Here is a 12,301-nt window from a genome sequence, read left to right on the forward strand (position 1 = left end):
TCTCTCTCTCTATATATATATATATATATATATACCTTTGGTTGCTTCTCCCCCTGCCCTGGCCTCTCTTGCTCTTTTCTCTTCTCCTGCTGCGATGCATGCACCATTGTCATCGTCTGCGCACCAGTTAGCATCAGTGATGAGCATCGAGACCTTCATCCGCAAGCTCGCCACAATGTACACGGCCCAGGACAATGAGACGCGTCGCGCTGCCACCATGGACGTCCTGGAGGCGGAGGATCGAATGGGTCCCGAGGAAATACTGCAAATTGGTGTGGGCCTACTGCGCGTTTCGGACCACGGCGTCGCAGTGCAAGCCTACGGCGCCGTCCTTTTGAGACGTGCCGTGGCGTCGGGTCGTCTCGCTGCAGAAAAGGTCCCCTATAGTGATATTATGATGTGGTACCTCAATGAGCCCTCGCTGTGTCGCCTGCTCTGCGGTGACCTGGTCGACCTCATCACGGAGTGCATGCTGTATGAGTGGCCAGAGCGGTATCCGCACTTCATGGAGCAGGTCTGTCCACCACAGGCGCAACTTGCCAAACATCCACGTAAGGTGCGTCTGCTCTCCACGCTCGTTGTGCGGCTTATGGATCCACATCTCGGCAATGTGCCGCTGCATCGCATGAAGCAGCCCAAACGGGCTCTCTCCGCTAACACCAGTGTGATTTTGGTGGAGACGATTCAAGCGCTCTTTGACCTCTACACTGCGGCGGGTGGTGAGCGGTCCCAGGAGTTAGCTGAGCCTACCCGTGAATCTATTATAGACTGCCTGACTATTACGGTGAATTTGGCCTCGGGCGTCCCCGTGCGGCAGTGGTGGGAGGTGGGGTTAGGGAATACGCTGTCGGTGCTGGTGCGCTGGCCGCCCGTGGCGCAGGAGGCGCTTGCCGCCACAACCGCCCTCCTAAAATGCGACGAGTTCGTAAGGTCCACAACAGCCCTGGATCAGGGGCCGTTGTCGCTGGTGGCAGCCGTGCTGGGTTGTGTCGAGGCGTGTGTGATGGAGCGAAATTACAGCACACTTGAGGAGTTGACTGAGCTGCTGCTGGAGATGCCGAACCCCATCCTTGAGGCCGTCGTCGCTCCAGTGAGTCAGTCGTGTCTAGCGATGCTGTCCGTTCCAAGCATCTACATGGCCACGGCCGTGTGCCACATTTTGAAGCGGCTGGGCGATGCCGCGTTTGCCCACATAAACGCCCTGGAACTCATGATGCGGTTTGCGGTGCTGATACCAAAGAACAAGTTCCACCCCCGGTCTGGCACAGGTGAGCAGGGGAAGAAGCTCTCAGAACAGCAGTACGGGTCTACCGAGTTGTTTGAGCGCGGATTTGGGGAGTTTCGTGGTCTCACAGGTCACCTGCTCACCGCACTGGCCCGCGTCTACCCGGTTGTCAGCAATCAGTTTATCCTGCAACTTCTCATGAGCCTTTGCGACGGCTGCGGCTCGGCAGAGGACCCCAGAACTTTATCTGGGTTCGTGACACAGCAGAGTAACACCTTTTGCGAGTGGGAGGCAACGCAGTTTTTGATCGACCACCTTTCTGAGTCGTTTAGGTACTCCTCAGACTATGTCCCACAGGCGATTGCCGCGTTGGTGGCGAAGCAGACAGAGGACATGGTGCTATGCCCCGTCTACCTCAACATGCTCAGCGCCTTCTGGGGCTGCAGGGACGACACTGCTCTGGGTGTGTGGGAGGGAACTCTCGGCATTATTTGTGCCTGCCTGGAGCGCAAGCCGAGTGACCCGTACGACATCGACGTCAGGTCAGCTCGCAAGCGTGCCCTCACGCTGTTGGTTACCGCGTGCAGCCAGCATGGAGCCCGGCTGGCGTGCGTCTGCGAAGCGTTCATGAAGAAATTGGAACAGCTGCTGATGATGCCCTCCACAATGCCGCAGGAGCGAACGCTGCTCTATGAGGCTCTAGCGGCACTCACCAACGTCCTCCCTGACGATGAGGGGCAACGCCGGCTTCAGTCATTTTTCACGCCCGTCACTAAGATGCTGATGCAGCGCGTGCAGACCATGGATCAGGCGCGGTTTAACAGCATCATTACGGCACAAACCACCGATCTACAAGGGGAGCGGGACATGCTGCGCGACGGCGTGGTTATTGTCGCCGGGGTGGTGCGGCGTTGCAAGATCTGCCCCTACCTGGTGGAGGCCTTCACGGAGCTGATGCCGTGTATTCTGCGGCTCATGGAGTTTATTCACTCGCTCCGCCCGGAGCAGCTACCCGCCGGCTACGCATGTATCCTTGACATGGAGCGCGATGTGCGGGAGCAGTACCTGCCGGGCCGGTCACGAAAAAGCATGCCACGCAAGAACAGCTGGGAAAGGGCCCGCCTCATCCTGATGGATCTTCGCATGTCGCTCTACCAGGTGGTTGGGGCGCTGAGCACATTTTTGCCGGCCGAGCCGCTGCTAGGGATGCTGCAGATGCTGACCGCCTCCGCAGAGCTGCTCCCGACGCATGCCATGCGTTCCCTGATCGTGCACTGCATGTTTCCCATTGGCACCACCCACGTGGGTCTCATTGCAAGCATTCTCCCCATCTGCGGCGCCTTCTTTGCCCGCGTTACCCAACGCGCTGCCTCCGCCCGCCCGGAGGATGACGTCATTGACAAGAAGCAGCTCTTCTACCTCTCTAAGGAAGTCTACACATTTATGCGGAGGCAAATCCTTGAGAAGAATTTGTTGGTGGGGAAACTGGTGCTCGCCCAAGTCGCAGTTGAGGTGGCGCTCAGTATGCTGGAGAGCGGCTCCAACGTGCCCGAGGCCTCTCGCTTCATCGACACGGTTGTGGAGGCCACCAAGAAAGGCTGCGGCGGGAACAGTGCGCTGGAGGCGCAGGTGGAAGAGCTGGCGGTGGGAGCCTTTGGACGCATGCTGGACTTTGCTGGGGGGGCGGATGACGCCATGCTGCCCTTCAAAGATTGCGAGAGGCTGCTCTTTGCGCTCGCCGATGTCTACGTCGACCGCTATCCAGAGTACACGGCGGCGCTCCACTCCCGTTTCCCGCAGGACCGGATTGACGAGCTCCACGCGCAGTTGGTCATGTCGCACCGTTTTGACCTGAAGCGTCGGCGGTTCAAGGACTTTGTGTTGCAGGGGACGGGGAAAAACGCGAACGGTGTCTAACAGATGGTAACCAGGAAACTATGGCACATGCGTACACACACGTAAAGAGAGAGTGAAAGACAGCGGATGGATTCACCTGCATGGCGCGGCGCGGCACTGTATTTCTTGGTCTTTTCACGAGTAGAGGGAGGAGGGAGGAGGGGTGCGATGAGCTGACGGCCGCCACGCTGGTGCCTCTTCCCTGTTATGTAATGCCGCGCACCCGCCGGCGACGCCTTCGTGCGTCGTGGGTGGCGTCACTGGTGGTGTAATGCGCAGGGCTGAACGCCCCACACTGCGCTCTGGAGGAAACTGCGTGGACCGCGCGGGGTTCATTTGCCGCACGTTTGCTTTTTGTTGTTGCTGCTGTTTGCTGTTTTTGTCTTGCTGCTTTACCGCGTGGCCTCAACGGGGGAGCGGCCCCGCGGCGCCTGCATGACACCCGCCTCTCCCCCCTTTTTTTTTTTTTGCCTGCTCGCGCGTCGTGTTGCGTTGCGCAACGGAAGAGCAACAAAAGGCAGTGGACGCGCAGCAACTAAAATATAAAAGCAAAGAAAAAAAAGCAAGATACGATTAGGCAACGACAACAACGAGAAGGAAAAATTGGAAGAGTAAAACTACTAAAACGAAGAAGCAAACAAATACGCAATCAACGAAGGAAGGATTGAAAAATATAATAAAAACAGAAGATAAACTACAACCAAGAACCAGGATACACCGCCGCTTCGGTGTACGCAAATACAGGGACTTACACACAAGCATATTTCTATCGATATCTAAGCATCGATGCTCCGCCGACGCGCGGTTCAGCAGCTGAGCAGCGCCATGGCGAGCCTTCGCTGCCTTACCGTCACACCCATCCCGATGCCCGCCCTCTCTCCTACGATGGAGAAGGGGAAGATCACGGAGTGGGTCATGAAGGTTGGGGGGCCCTGTCGGCCCCGGAGACACGTGGTGCAAGGTGGAGACTGACAAGGCCATCGTGTCGTACGACAACGTGTCGGAGGAGGGGTTCCTGGCCCGCATCCTCCTGCAGAGCGGTGACGAGGCCGCCGTCGGGGACACGGTATGCCTCATCGTTGACGAGGCGGACGGCATCAACTCGGAGGAGGTGAAGAACTGGCAGACGGCGGGCGCTGCCCCGGCCGGGGTACAGGAGGTAGCCACCGCTGCCGCCACCACTCCAGCCACCGCTGCCACCACCACCCCAGCCACTGCTGCCACCACCAGCGGTGGTCGCGTCAGGGCGTCCCCGCTTGCCCGCAAGACGGCCCAGGAGCTCAGCGTATCGCTGGAGGGCATCACGGGCACTGGTGGTGGCGTGGGTCGCATTGTTAAAAAGGACGTGGAGGCTGCAGCGGCTACCGGCATAGGGAAGACGTTGGCCGCGGCAACGCCGGCACCAGCCGTAGCACCGGCAACGCCGGCACCGGCTGTAGCACCAGCAGCGCCGGCGAGCCCCACCCCACCCGCCAACGAGAACTACACAGATATTCCCGTGTCAAACATGCGTGCGACGATCGCGCGGCGGCTGTCGCAGTCGAAGAACGTGGATATCCCGCACTATTACCTCTTTGAGGAGTGCTGCGCTGACAATATGATGGCGCTCGTTCGTCAGCTCAACGTCAAGGGGGATGGCAAGTTCAAAATCACCATGAATGACTACATCATTAAGGCGGTGGCGCGGGCGAACATGCTGGTGCCGGAGGCGAATTCGTCCTGGCAGGGAAGCGTGATCCGCCAGTACAACACAGTGGACGTGAGTGTGGCAGTGGCAACCCCGACAGGCCTTATCACGCCCATCATTAAAAATGCCCACGCGCGGGGGCTAGCCGACATCTCCATAGAAATGAAGGCTTTGGCAAAGAAGGCGCGTGAAGGCACGCTGCAGCCACATGAATTTATTGGCGGTACCGTGTCCGTCTCCAACCTGGGCGCCTCCGGTATACCCGGCTTTACAGCCATCATCAACCCTCCGCAGTCCCTCATCCTTGCCATCGGCTCCGCAAAGCCGCGGCCTAAGATCACGCTGAACGAGGAAACCGGAAAGTACCAGGTAGGCAGCGAGGTGGAGATGGTCGTCAAGTTTACGGCGTCCTTCGACCACCGCGTTGTCGACGGCGCGGTGGGCGCGCAGTGGTGTACGCATTTCAAGGACGCCTTTGAGAACCCGCTGTCGCTTCTGCTCTAAAGGATTGTACGCTGGAGTGCGTGCGTGCGGGGTGAAGTGAGAGGTGGAGACAGAGAGAGAGCGGGGGACAATAAAAGGAGGGGGGGGAGGGAAACAGTGGGTTGGTGTGCCCGCAGTGAACGGTGGCGACAACGTGGGGTGGCACGCATGTGCGGCGCTTCTTTTGCGTCTTTGACGAGTGGGTTGCGTTTCCCCCCTGCATGCGCCTTCCTTCGCGCCGTCGAATTTCCGTCACCGCGTTGTCTTTCCCCCCTTTGCTGTCACGGGACAGCGCTCCACCTCCTCTTTCGCAGTTTGCGCGTGCGTGTGCCTCCACAGGGCGCGGGCGGCGAGCAGCAGAGAGCCGGAGGATGCGGAGGGATGCGCTATTCCGCTGCAATGATTTTTTTTTAATTTTCTATTTTGTATTGCTTTTTGTTTGCTTGTTTGTGTTCTGCTTAACTTGTGCAATCCACTTACGCCTAAGGCCGCTGTAGAGGACGAAGGTGCCGACCGGAGGCGAGGAACACACACACACACACACACGCACTCTGCCGCAGCGGGGCGACGCTAACTAATAATGAGGAGCCGAAGGGCGTGGAACCGTGGGGTGTTGCATGCGCCCCCTCTCTGCCCATCCCTTTTCTTTGCCGTACGCTTCCGGTTATTATTATTATTTTGTGTGTGCCTGTGTGGGAGGGGGTCGTTGGAATCAAACGAGTGGTGGCAGTAAAAGATAACGCATGTTGGTAGCGGTGTGAGGATACGTGTGTACGCCTCCGTGGGGAAGGCAACAGTAAAAAAGGTGGGGAGCTAATAATGCGAGAGGAAGCGCAGGGGATACGCTGAGGCACACGGGTGTGCACAGATCACGGCACACCTCATGCGGCCGCAAGGTGCACGAGAGGAGGAAGAGTGAAAACGATCCTGCGGAACGAGCGAGGGAGTGTGGAGGAGGGGCAAGTGTGTGCATGAAGGAGCGCGAGACCCTGCTGCCTTCTTATTTAGGGCTTCTTGTTGCACCTTTCTTCCCTTTGCTGCACCCCCGGGATGGGTGGGGGGGTGGGACGTGGCGGCAATGCGATGGATCTCCCCTCCTCCTCATCCTCCTCCCGTTCTATTCCACACGACGAAGAAAAGAAGAGCACGCACTGGACGCTAGAAGGGAAGTAAAACCGTTTTTTTTTTTTTCGTTTTTATTTTATTTATTTTTTCTCTGTATCGGTGGTCCTATTATTTAGACAGAGGCACTTACGTGAATACACCTATCCTCATGCGGACGCACAGAGACACGTACGCCCATTTCAGGGCCACCACTAAGATATGTGAGTGAATAGGGATATGCATACTTGTGCGTGTGTGTGAGAGAGAGAACGTGAGTGTGTGTTTGTGTGTGTGTGTGTATGTTTGTGTGTGTGTGTGTATGTTTGTGTGTGTGAGTGTATGTTTGTGTGCGTGTGTGTATGTTTGTGTGTGTGTGTATGTTTGTGTGCGTGTGTGTATGTTTGTGTATGTTTTTGCTTGCGTCTGCGATACCGCTGCTGTGCACAACGTGCCCTCTTTTTTTCTTTTTTTGACTACTTCCCCTATTTTTTCTTTTTCTCTTCTCCCATGCGTGTCGTGACCCCCCCCCCCTGCCTTTCTCTCCAGGCAAGGGCCGTGAATGGTGGCGAAGGGAAGGCAGCTTTCCGTGCTTATTGCCGGTGCGACAGGAAACCTCGGACGCGAACTCGTCTCGCTCCTCGTCTCGCACCCAAACGTGGAGCGCGTGGTGGCGCTCTCGCGGACGCTGATCCCCATCAACCGGTGGCGGTCGCGGTTCCACGCATTCACTCCGGCAACGCCCTGCGCTGCCTCTCCGTTGTCTCCGTCGACTGGGACAAAATTGTGGCCGACGCCGCACGCGTGCCCGTCTCGTACGTCCGTGCGGGGGTGTGGAGCGGCGATGGTGCCCTCCCACAGTTGTTGTATGCGTGGCGAAAAATACGCGGCACGGCGACGCGGCTGCACTTCCGTGTCCTACGCGATCGCGGCGTGGACGGGAACGGCGCATCGCGGGAAGTAGCGCAGGACTTTCTCGCCGGAGACCCATGCGACGGAAGGAACGGCACAAGCGGGGATACCCACACGACCGGCGACGAGGCGCGTGGGCGCAGCACTGGCCTCTTTCCCGCCGCCTTGGGCAGCCCGAGTAGAGCGGGGTACGTGAACACGTCGATGCTGGGCTCGGCCGCCGGCGCGGAAGCGCAAAAGGAGTTTCTTAACGAACTGATGCGGACCGCCTTCTATAAATTTGTCTTCCGGGGTCACCATGTCGCGATTAACTGCCTGGGGTCATGGAACTTCTTCACGCGGTCCACCGTGGACATGGTGGATTACCGGTACGCGATCGCCTTCGCCAAGATGGTTCGCATCTTCAACTGCATGGTGCACGCGGAGCCCTCAGGGGAGGAGGAAATGCTCATGGATAAGCAGGCACGGATGCAGGATAGCGTTCTCTGAGGGGAAATCTACCCCGCCTGCTACGGGCACACCGACGGCAGCCGGTTTCGCCTCAGCGAGGCACACGGGGCAGCGCAGGCGGAGGAGGGTGGCAATGCCGCGCCAGTGTGTCCCAAACAGCGGCCCAGCCATGGCGGGGAGAGCACACTGCGTCAGTTCACGCATGTCAGCGTCATGGGCAGCAGCAGTTGGAGCCCGCTGCCGTACTTCCGCGCCCATGGCGAGTGCGACAGCGAGCTCCTTGCTCTCTTCAACCGCACGTAGCACGATGTCCAACGCAGCAACTGGATTCACGCAACTGGGCGGCAGGAGAGTGGGGACGACGTTGTGAAGTTGTGGGATAACTCTCACCTCACCATCTGGAGGCCGGGGCTGCTGCATCGCGATAAGCCACGGGTTGTGAAAGAGCTGCTTCGCCTTTTCTTCTCCCGGGTGGATGTGAAGGAGCTGGCGGAGGTCATTGTGGACGAGATTATCACGTCTGTCGCGGACGAGCGCGGATTCGAAGCGGTGGGCTCCACCAAGATTGTCAGCGGGAGTAACGTGGCGGTGCGTGTCAAGGCGAAGCAGGCTGATAGCGAAGGGCTTCAGCGCAGCCGACGGATGCCGCCCACCTCCGACGATCCCTGATGGGGTGTAATGACCGGGGGGCGGGCATTGTGTGGTTTTTCCTCTGCTGCCGTTGTGTGTGTTACTTCAGACGCCACTTCCCCTTCTTCTTTAGGATAATAGAAGAACTGTCATTTATGTGCTGATTTGGCTCGAGTTTTCTCCCCCTCTCCCCCTCCTCTTTACCTCTCACTGTGTGTGTGTGTGCGTATGCGTGTGTGGGAGAGCGAGTTGTCGCCGCTGCACATTCACCCAGTGTGGAGATGAATGCGTATGTATGTGTATAGTGTGATTATGTGCACGTGCGATGTAGAGGAGATGATAACTGCATGTCTTTTTGTCTGTCTTTTCTTCTTCTTCTTTTCCAGGGGGTTCATGTCATGCTTCCGCGCCGTGCTTTGCCCTGCTGAGGATGTACTGTGAGTCTCATCATTTGGGCTGTCACTTGCCGTACATGTACCCGCGTACTTAGCGTGCCATTTGTTGTTGTTTTTTTTTTCTCTCTCTATCTTTTACCCACGTTGTCTGCAGAGGCACACCCTCACGCGTACCTTTTTTTCCTCTAAAAAAAAATTGTGCTTTGTCTTCCACCACCACCGCGTTGCCTCCTCGCACCATGGCGGATGCCACTGATGTGCCTCCGGCGCAGCTTGTGGAGGGGGATGCACTGGAGCGGGAGCATGTGCTGAACGTGTACAACGCGATCGCCACCCACTTCTCGTCGACGCGATACAAGGCGTGGCCGAAGGTGCAGGCCTTCATTGAGGCCTTGCCGAAGTACGCCCTCGTGGCGGATGTCGGTTGTGGGAATGGGAAGTACTTTGGCTGCGCGCAGCGCTACCGCGGGGGGGGCCGCGGCGACACAGAGGCGGAGGCGGATGACGCCTGCCGGTACGTTGTAGGCATCGACGTTAGCGAGGGGCTTCTACGCCTGGCGCAGCGGCAGCTGCAGCAGCAGCGCACGATGGCCTTTGCAGGCGACTGCGCCTGCCGGACCGACCTGCTGCGCGCGGATGGCCGTTGCACCGCACTTCGCGGGGGCATCTTCGACGCCGTCGTCAGCATCGCGGTCGTTCACCACTTCGCTACTCATGCAAGGCGGGTTGAGGCGCTCCGCGAGCTGCTTCGCCTCGTGCGACGCGACGGTGTTGTGCTGGTCAGCGTTTGGGCGAAGGAGCAGCCGAAGAAGCGGTCCAGAACCGACGCGGCAGACGTCTTTGTCCGGTGGGAGATGCACGAGAACCACGACAAGGAGCGGCGCGTGTACCAGCGCTACTATCACCTTTTCGCGCAGGGGGAGCTGGAGAGCCTCGCCACGGAGGCGGGTGCCTCGGTGCGAACGTCGTACTACGACAAGGAAAATTGGTGCGCCATCCTCACCCCAGCGTGAGCGGCCAACGCAAGACGCCTTTGCCGCAGAGCGGCGCTCCGTCTCTTTCTCTCTCTCTTTCTCTCTCTCTCTCTCTCTCTTTCTCCTCTCATTTGCGGTCTTTTTGTGTATCTCCCCTGCCTTGTCTCCAGTCGCTAGTTACATGCGGAGGAGCAACCGCACGACGGAGGCGCAGGCGGCGCTCACCGTGTCACCCGACTGGCTGCAGCAGACCGCCGACGCCATTGCCGGGCGCAACGGCATTCTTCTGACGGACTGCGTCACCCTGGCGGAGGAGGGCTCAGTAACAGAGCCGCCGAGCGCCGTGGTGCTTGCAAACATCGAGGCGGCGGTGGAGGGCCTCCGCCGCACTCTCGAAGAGCGTGTGGAGGCGTCGCACGCGGGGTTACGCGGTGATCGCGCGGAAGACGTGAAGGAGCGGCAGCTGTACGTCGACGTCATGGTGCGCCTCGCCGTCACGGTAGCCCTCGCCCGTTCCTACTGCCCGGAGCTGCAGAGCAGACACAACGGCGGCGACGGCCCGGAGAGCGGGGGCGAGAGGCTACCGCAGCGGTACTACGACACCCTTGCGCGGGGTATGCTGCACGTGTTTGAGGCGTTTCAAGAGGTGCATTCGATGCAGCGTGGCCACTACACGGCGCGGCGGCGCGGCGGCAGCACCATCGGCACAGTCGGCTGGGACACACTGCTGCTGCTCCACTTTGTCCACCGCATCCCGCGCGTCGCACGCGACGCCAGCGAGCACGTCATTGACGAAGCCACTGGCCAAATTGTGCGGAGCTGGCGCAAGCTGCTGCAGTCATTGCAGGCAGCGGACCCCCAGGAGCCCCCCGAGCACTCCCGACGCCGCGGCGCCCTTGCGGTCTGCAACGGTTTGCTGAGCATCCTCTTTCACCACTACAACACGCACCAGTGTCGCATCCTCCTCAACGCGGTGGCGCAGTCGGAGAAGGCGGCCGAGTCCACGCAGGACTGGGGCAAATCCATCCTGCGACCCGCGCAGCATATGACCGCGGAGGTAGTGAACTTCTGCTACTACAAGGGCCGCATCATGCTGTACGATCACCGCTTCGCCGAGGCCTACGCAGCGTTGCGGGAGGCGTACTACCTCCTCCCGCCCCCGGGCGAGGGCACGGAGGTACAACAACGAAACAAGCAGCGCGTCCGCTTCTACCTCACCGTTGCCGGCGTCGTGCACGGCCGGGTTGTGCCGGAGGAAATCCTGTGCACGGACGACCTCATCGCGTTCGTCTTCATGCCTATTCTAGCGGCGGTGCAGCGCGGCGACCCGGAGGCCTTCGCCAACGCCGTCGACGCGTTTGGTACGCTGCTCCGCAAGCGCGGGGTGTTCTTCCTCCTGCAGCAGGCGAAGCTGTACTGCTTCCTCGTGCTGCTCGCCCGCACCCACGCCGCCCTTGGCGCCTGCGGCGTCGACAATAGCCGCGTCCCGCTGCCGGTCCTCACGGCGGCGTACGCCCACGTGGTGGAGGAGGGGCACGCCGCCGCCGCCGCATCCGCGACGAAGCCGAAGCGGCCCAAACGCCACCGCGACGACGGCGACACGCTCAGCACGGCGGCCGCCATGACGGACGACAAGATGACGTGGTGGACGGCGAAGCTCATTGCCGCCGACCTCGTCCGGGGGTATATCTCGTACGAGCACAAAACCATCGTGTTGTCGAGGCAGGTCCCCTTCCCCACGCTGGGGACACCGCTGCCGCCGCCATAGCCTCACAGACGTGTTGCGCTCGATGGCGGAGGAGAAAAGAGATCGCACAAGAGAAATCAGAGGAGTAACAAGAGCAAACGAAAAAAAAAACGGGAAACAGGGATGGGATAAGTGCACTGAAACCATCTGTGGACAAGGCCAATGGCCGCCACCCACTAAAACACATCATTTTCTCGTCACTCAGCCTATTCCCCACATCTGTTACTGCTGTTCGTCTTCTTCCTCTCTCCCCAAACGGAGATGCAACTCAACATTCCTTTGCTGCGACGTACACAGATGCGCCAGACAGCTAGAAAGTCAAGTTTACATTGATACTTTAGCGCAGACCCACAAAATACACCCAGGACCACCCAACTAATCAAAACAACCTGCACTTCGCTCGTCCCGCTCCGTTTTTTGTTGAGCGTGTGGGCGACGGATGGTGGAGGGAGAGCAGCGCATGCGGCGTGTGCCACTGGGCCCGCTGGACGGAAGGTGCGGTGATGTCTACGAGAACAAGCATATGTCCGAGGGGGTCCGCGCACGCGGCCCGCATGAGAGCATCACTCGAGTCCTTGAAAGCTGAGCAGCTCCGTCGGTTCTCTCCCTCCCGTAGCGCCTGTCACCGTGCCTGCCTGCGTGTGACCTACATGCCCCACATGATGCACAAAACACACATCACCCTGGGAGGGCTTCGGCTCCCCGTGCCGACACATCGTGAGCGAGCTTTGTTAAGCGTCATCCGCTGATGTCATCCCTTGTTTCCCCCCACAGTTTCCTCACCTGCACTTCGCTCGTCCC

General features: G+C 59.3%; 6 protein-coding genes across 6 annotated transcripts, besides 11 other annotated features; 5 read left to right on the plus strand and 1 right to left on the minus strand.

The window, feature by feature from the left end:
• Nucleotides 1-10: 10 nt before the first annotated feature.
• Nucleotides 11-34: a microsatellite.
• A 60-nt stretch (nucleotides 35-94) lies between these two features.
• Nucleotides 95-3,142, plus strand: TraAM80_05813 (uncharacterized protein; the record flags this gene model as incomplete). Its single annotated transcript, XM_029382679.1, has 1 exon — nucleotides 95-3,142. One exon carries the CDS (start codon nucleotides 95-97, stop codon nucleotides 3,140-3,142), a length of 3,048 nt encoding a protein of 1,015 aa, XP_029237467.1.
• A 324-nt stretch (nucleotides 3,143-3,466) lies between these two features.
• Nucleotides 3,467-3,514: a microsatellite.
• Nucleotides 3,515-3,694: 180 nt separating this feature from the next.
• On the minus strand, nucleotides 3,695-4,492 carry TraAM80_05814 (uncharacterized protein; the record flags this gene model as incomplete). Its single annotated transcript, XM_029382680.1, has 1 exon — nucleotides 3,695-4,492. The coding sequence occupies one exon, from the start codon at nucleotides 4,490-4,492 to the stop codon at nucleotides 3,695-3,697; it is 798 nt and encodes a 265-aa protein (XP_029237468.1).
• Nucleotides 4,493-4,517: 25 nt separating this feature from the next.
• Nucleotides 4,518-4,571: a microsatellite.
• A 57-nt stretch (nucleotides 4,572-4,628) lies between these two features.
• TraAM80_05815 (dihydrolipoamide acetyltransferase precursor) lies at nucleotides 4,629-5,312 on the plus strand (the record flags this gene model as incomplete). The annotated part of the gene is made up of 1 exon (XM_029382681.1): nucleotides 4,629-5,312. One exon carries the CDS (start codon nucleotides 4,629-4,631, stop codon nucleotides 5,310-5,312), a length of 684 nt encoding a protein of 227 aa, XP_029237469.1.
• A 401-nt stretch (nucleotides 5,313-5,713) lies between these two features.
• Nucleotides 5,714-5,742: a microsatellite.
• Nucleotides 5,743-5,817: 75 nt separating this feature from the next.
• Nucleotides 5,818-5,841: a microsatellite.
• Nucleotides 5,842-6,380: 539 nt separating this feature from the next.
• Nucleotides 6,381-6,404: a microsatellite.
• A 65-nt stretch (nucleotides 6,405-6,469) lies between these two features.
• Nucleotides 6,470-6,505: a microsatellite.
• A 136-nt stretch (nucleotides 6,506-6,641) lies between these two features.
• Nucleotides 6,642-6,806: a microsatellite.
• A 96-nt stretch (nucleotides 6,807-6,902) lies between these two features.
• On the plus strand, nucleotides 6,903-7,793 carry TraAM80_05816 (uncharacterized protein; the record flags this gene model as incomplete). Its single annotated transcript, XM_029382682.1, has 1 exon — nucleotides 6,903-7,793. The coding sequence occupies one exon, from the start codon at nucleotides 6,903-6,905 to the stop codon at nucleotides 7,791-7,793; it is 891 nt and encodes a 296-aa protein (XP_029237470.1).
• Nucleotides 7,794-8,595: 802 nt separating this feature from the next.
• Nucleotides 8,596-8,623: a microsatellite.
• A 111-nt stretch (nucleotides 8,624-8,734) lies between these two features.
• Nucleotides 8,735-8,767: a microsatellite.
• Nucleotides 8,768-9,018: 251 nt separating this feature from the next.
• TraAM80_05817 (tRNA methyltransferase) lies at nucleotides 9,019-9,792 on the plus strand (the record flags this gene model as incomplete). The annotated part of the gene is made up of 1 exon (XM_029382683.1): nucleotides 9,019-9,792. One exon carries the CDS (start codon nucleotides 9,019-9,021, stop codon nucleotides 9,790-9,792), a length of 774 nt encoding a protein of 257 aa, XP_029237471.1.
• A 41-nt stretch (nucleotides 9,793-9,833) lies between these two features.
• Nucleotides 9,834-9,882: a microsatellite.
• Nucleotides 9,883-9,934: 52 nt separating this feature from the next.
• TraAM80_05818 (COP9 signalosome complex subunit 12) lies at nucleotides 9,935-11,521 on the plus strand (the record flags this gene model as incomplete). The annotated part of the gene is made up of 1 exon (XM_029382684.1): nucleotides 9,935-11,521. The coding sequence occupies one exon, from the start codon at nucleotides 9,935-9,937 to the stop codon at nucleotides 11,519-11,521; it is 1,587 nt and encodes a 528-aa protein (XP_029237472.1).
• Nucleotides 11,522-12,301: the final 780 nt, after the last annotated feature.

Source organism: Trypanosoma rangeli (genome assembly GCF_003719475.1).
Source record: "Trypanosoma rangeli strain AM80 chromosome Unknown Tra_15.4_contig_00198, whole genome shotgun sequence".
Taxonomy (NCBI): Eukaryota; Euglenozoa; class Kinetoplastea; order Trypanosomatida; family Trypanosomatidae; genus Trypanosoma; species Trypanosoma rangeli.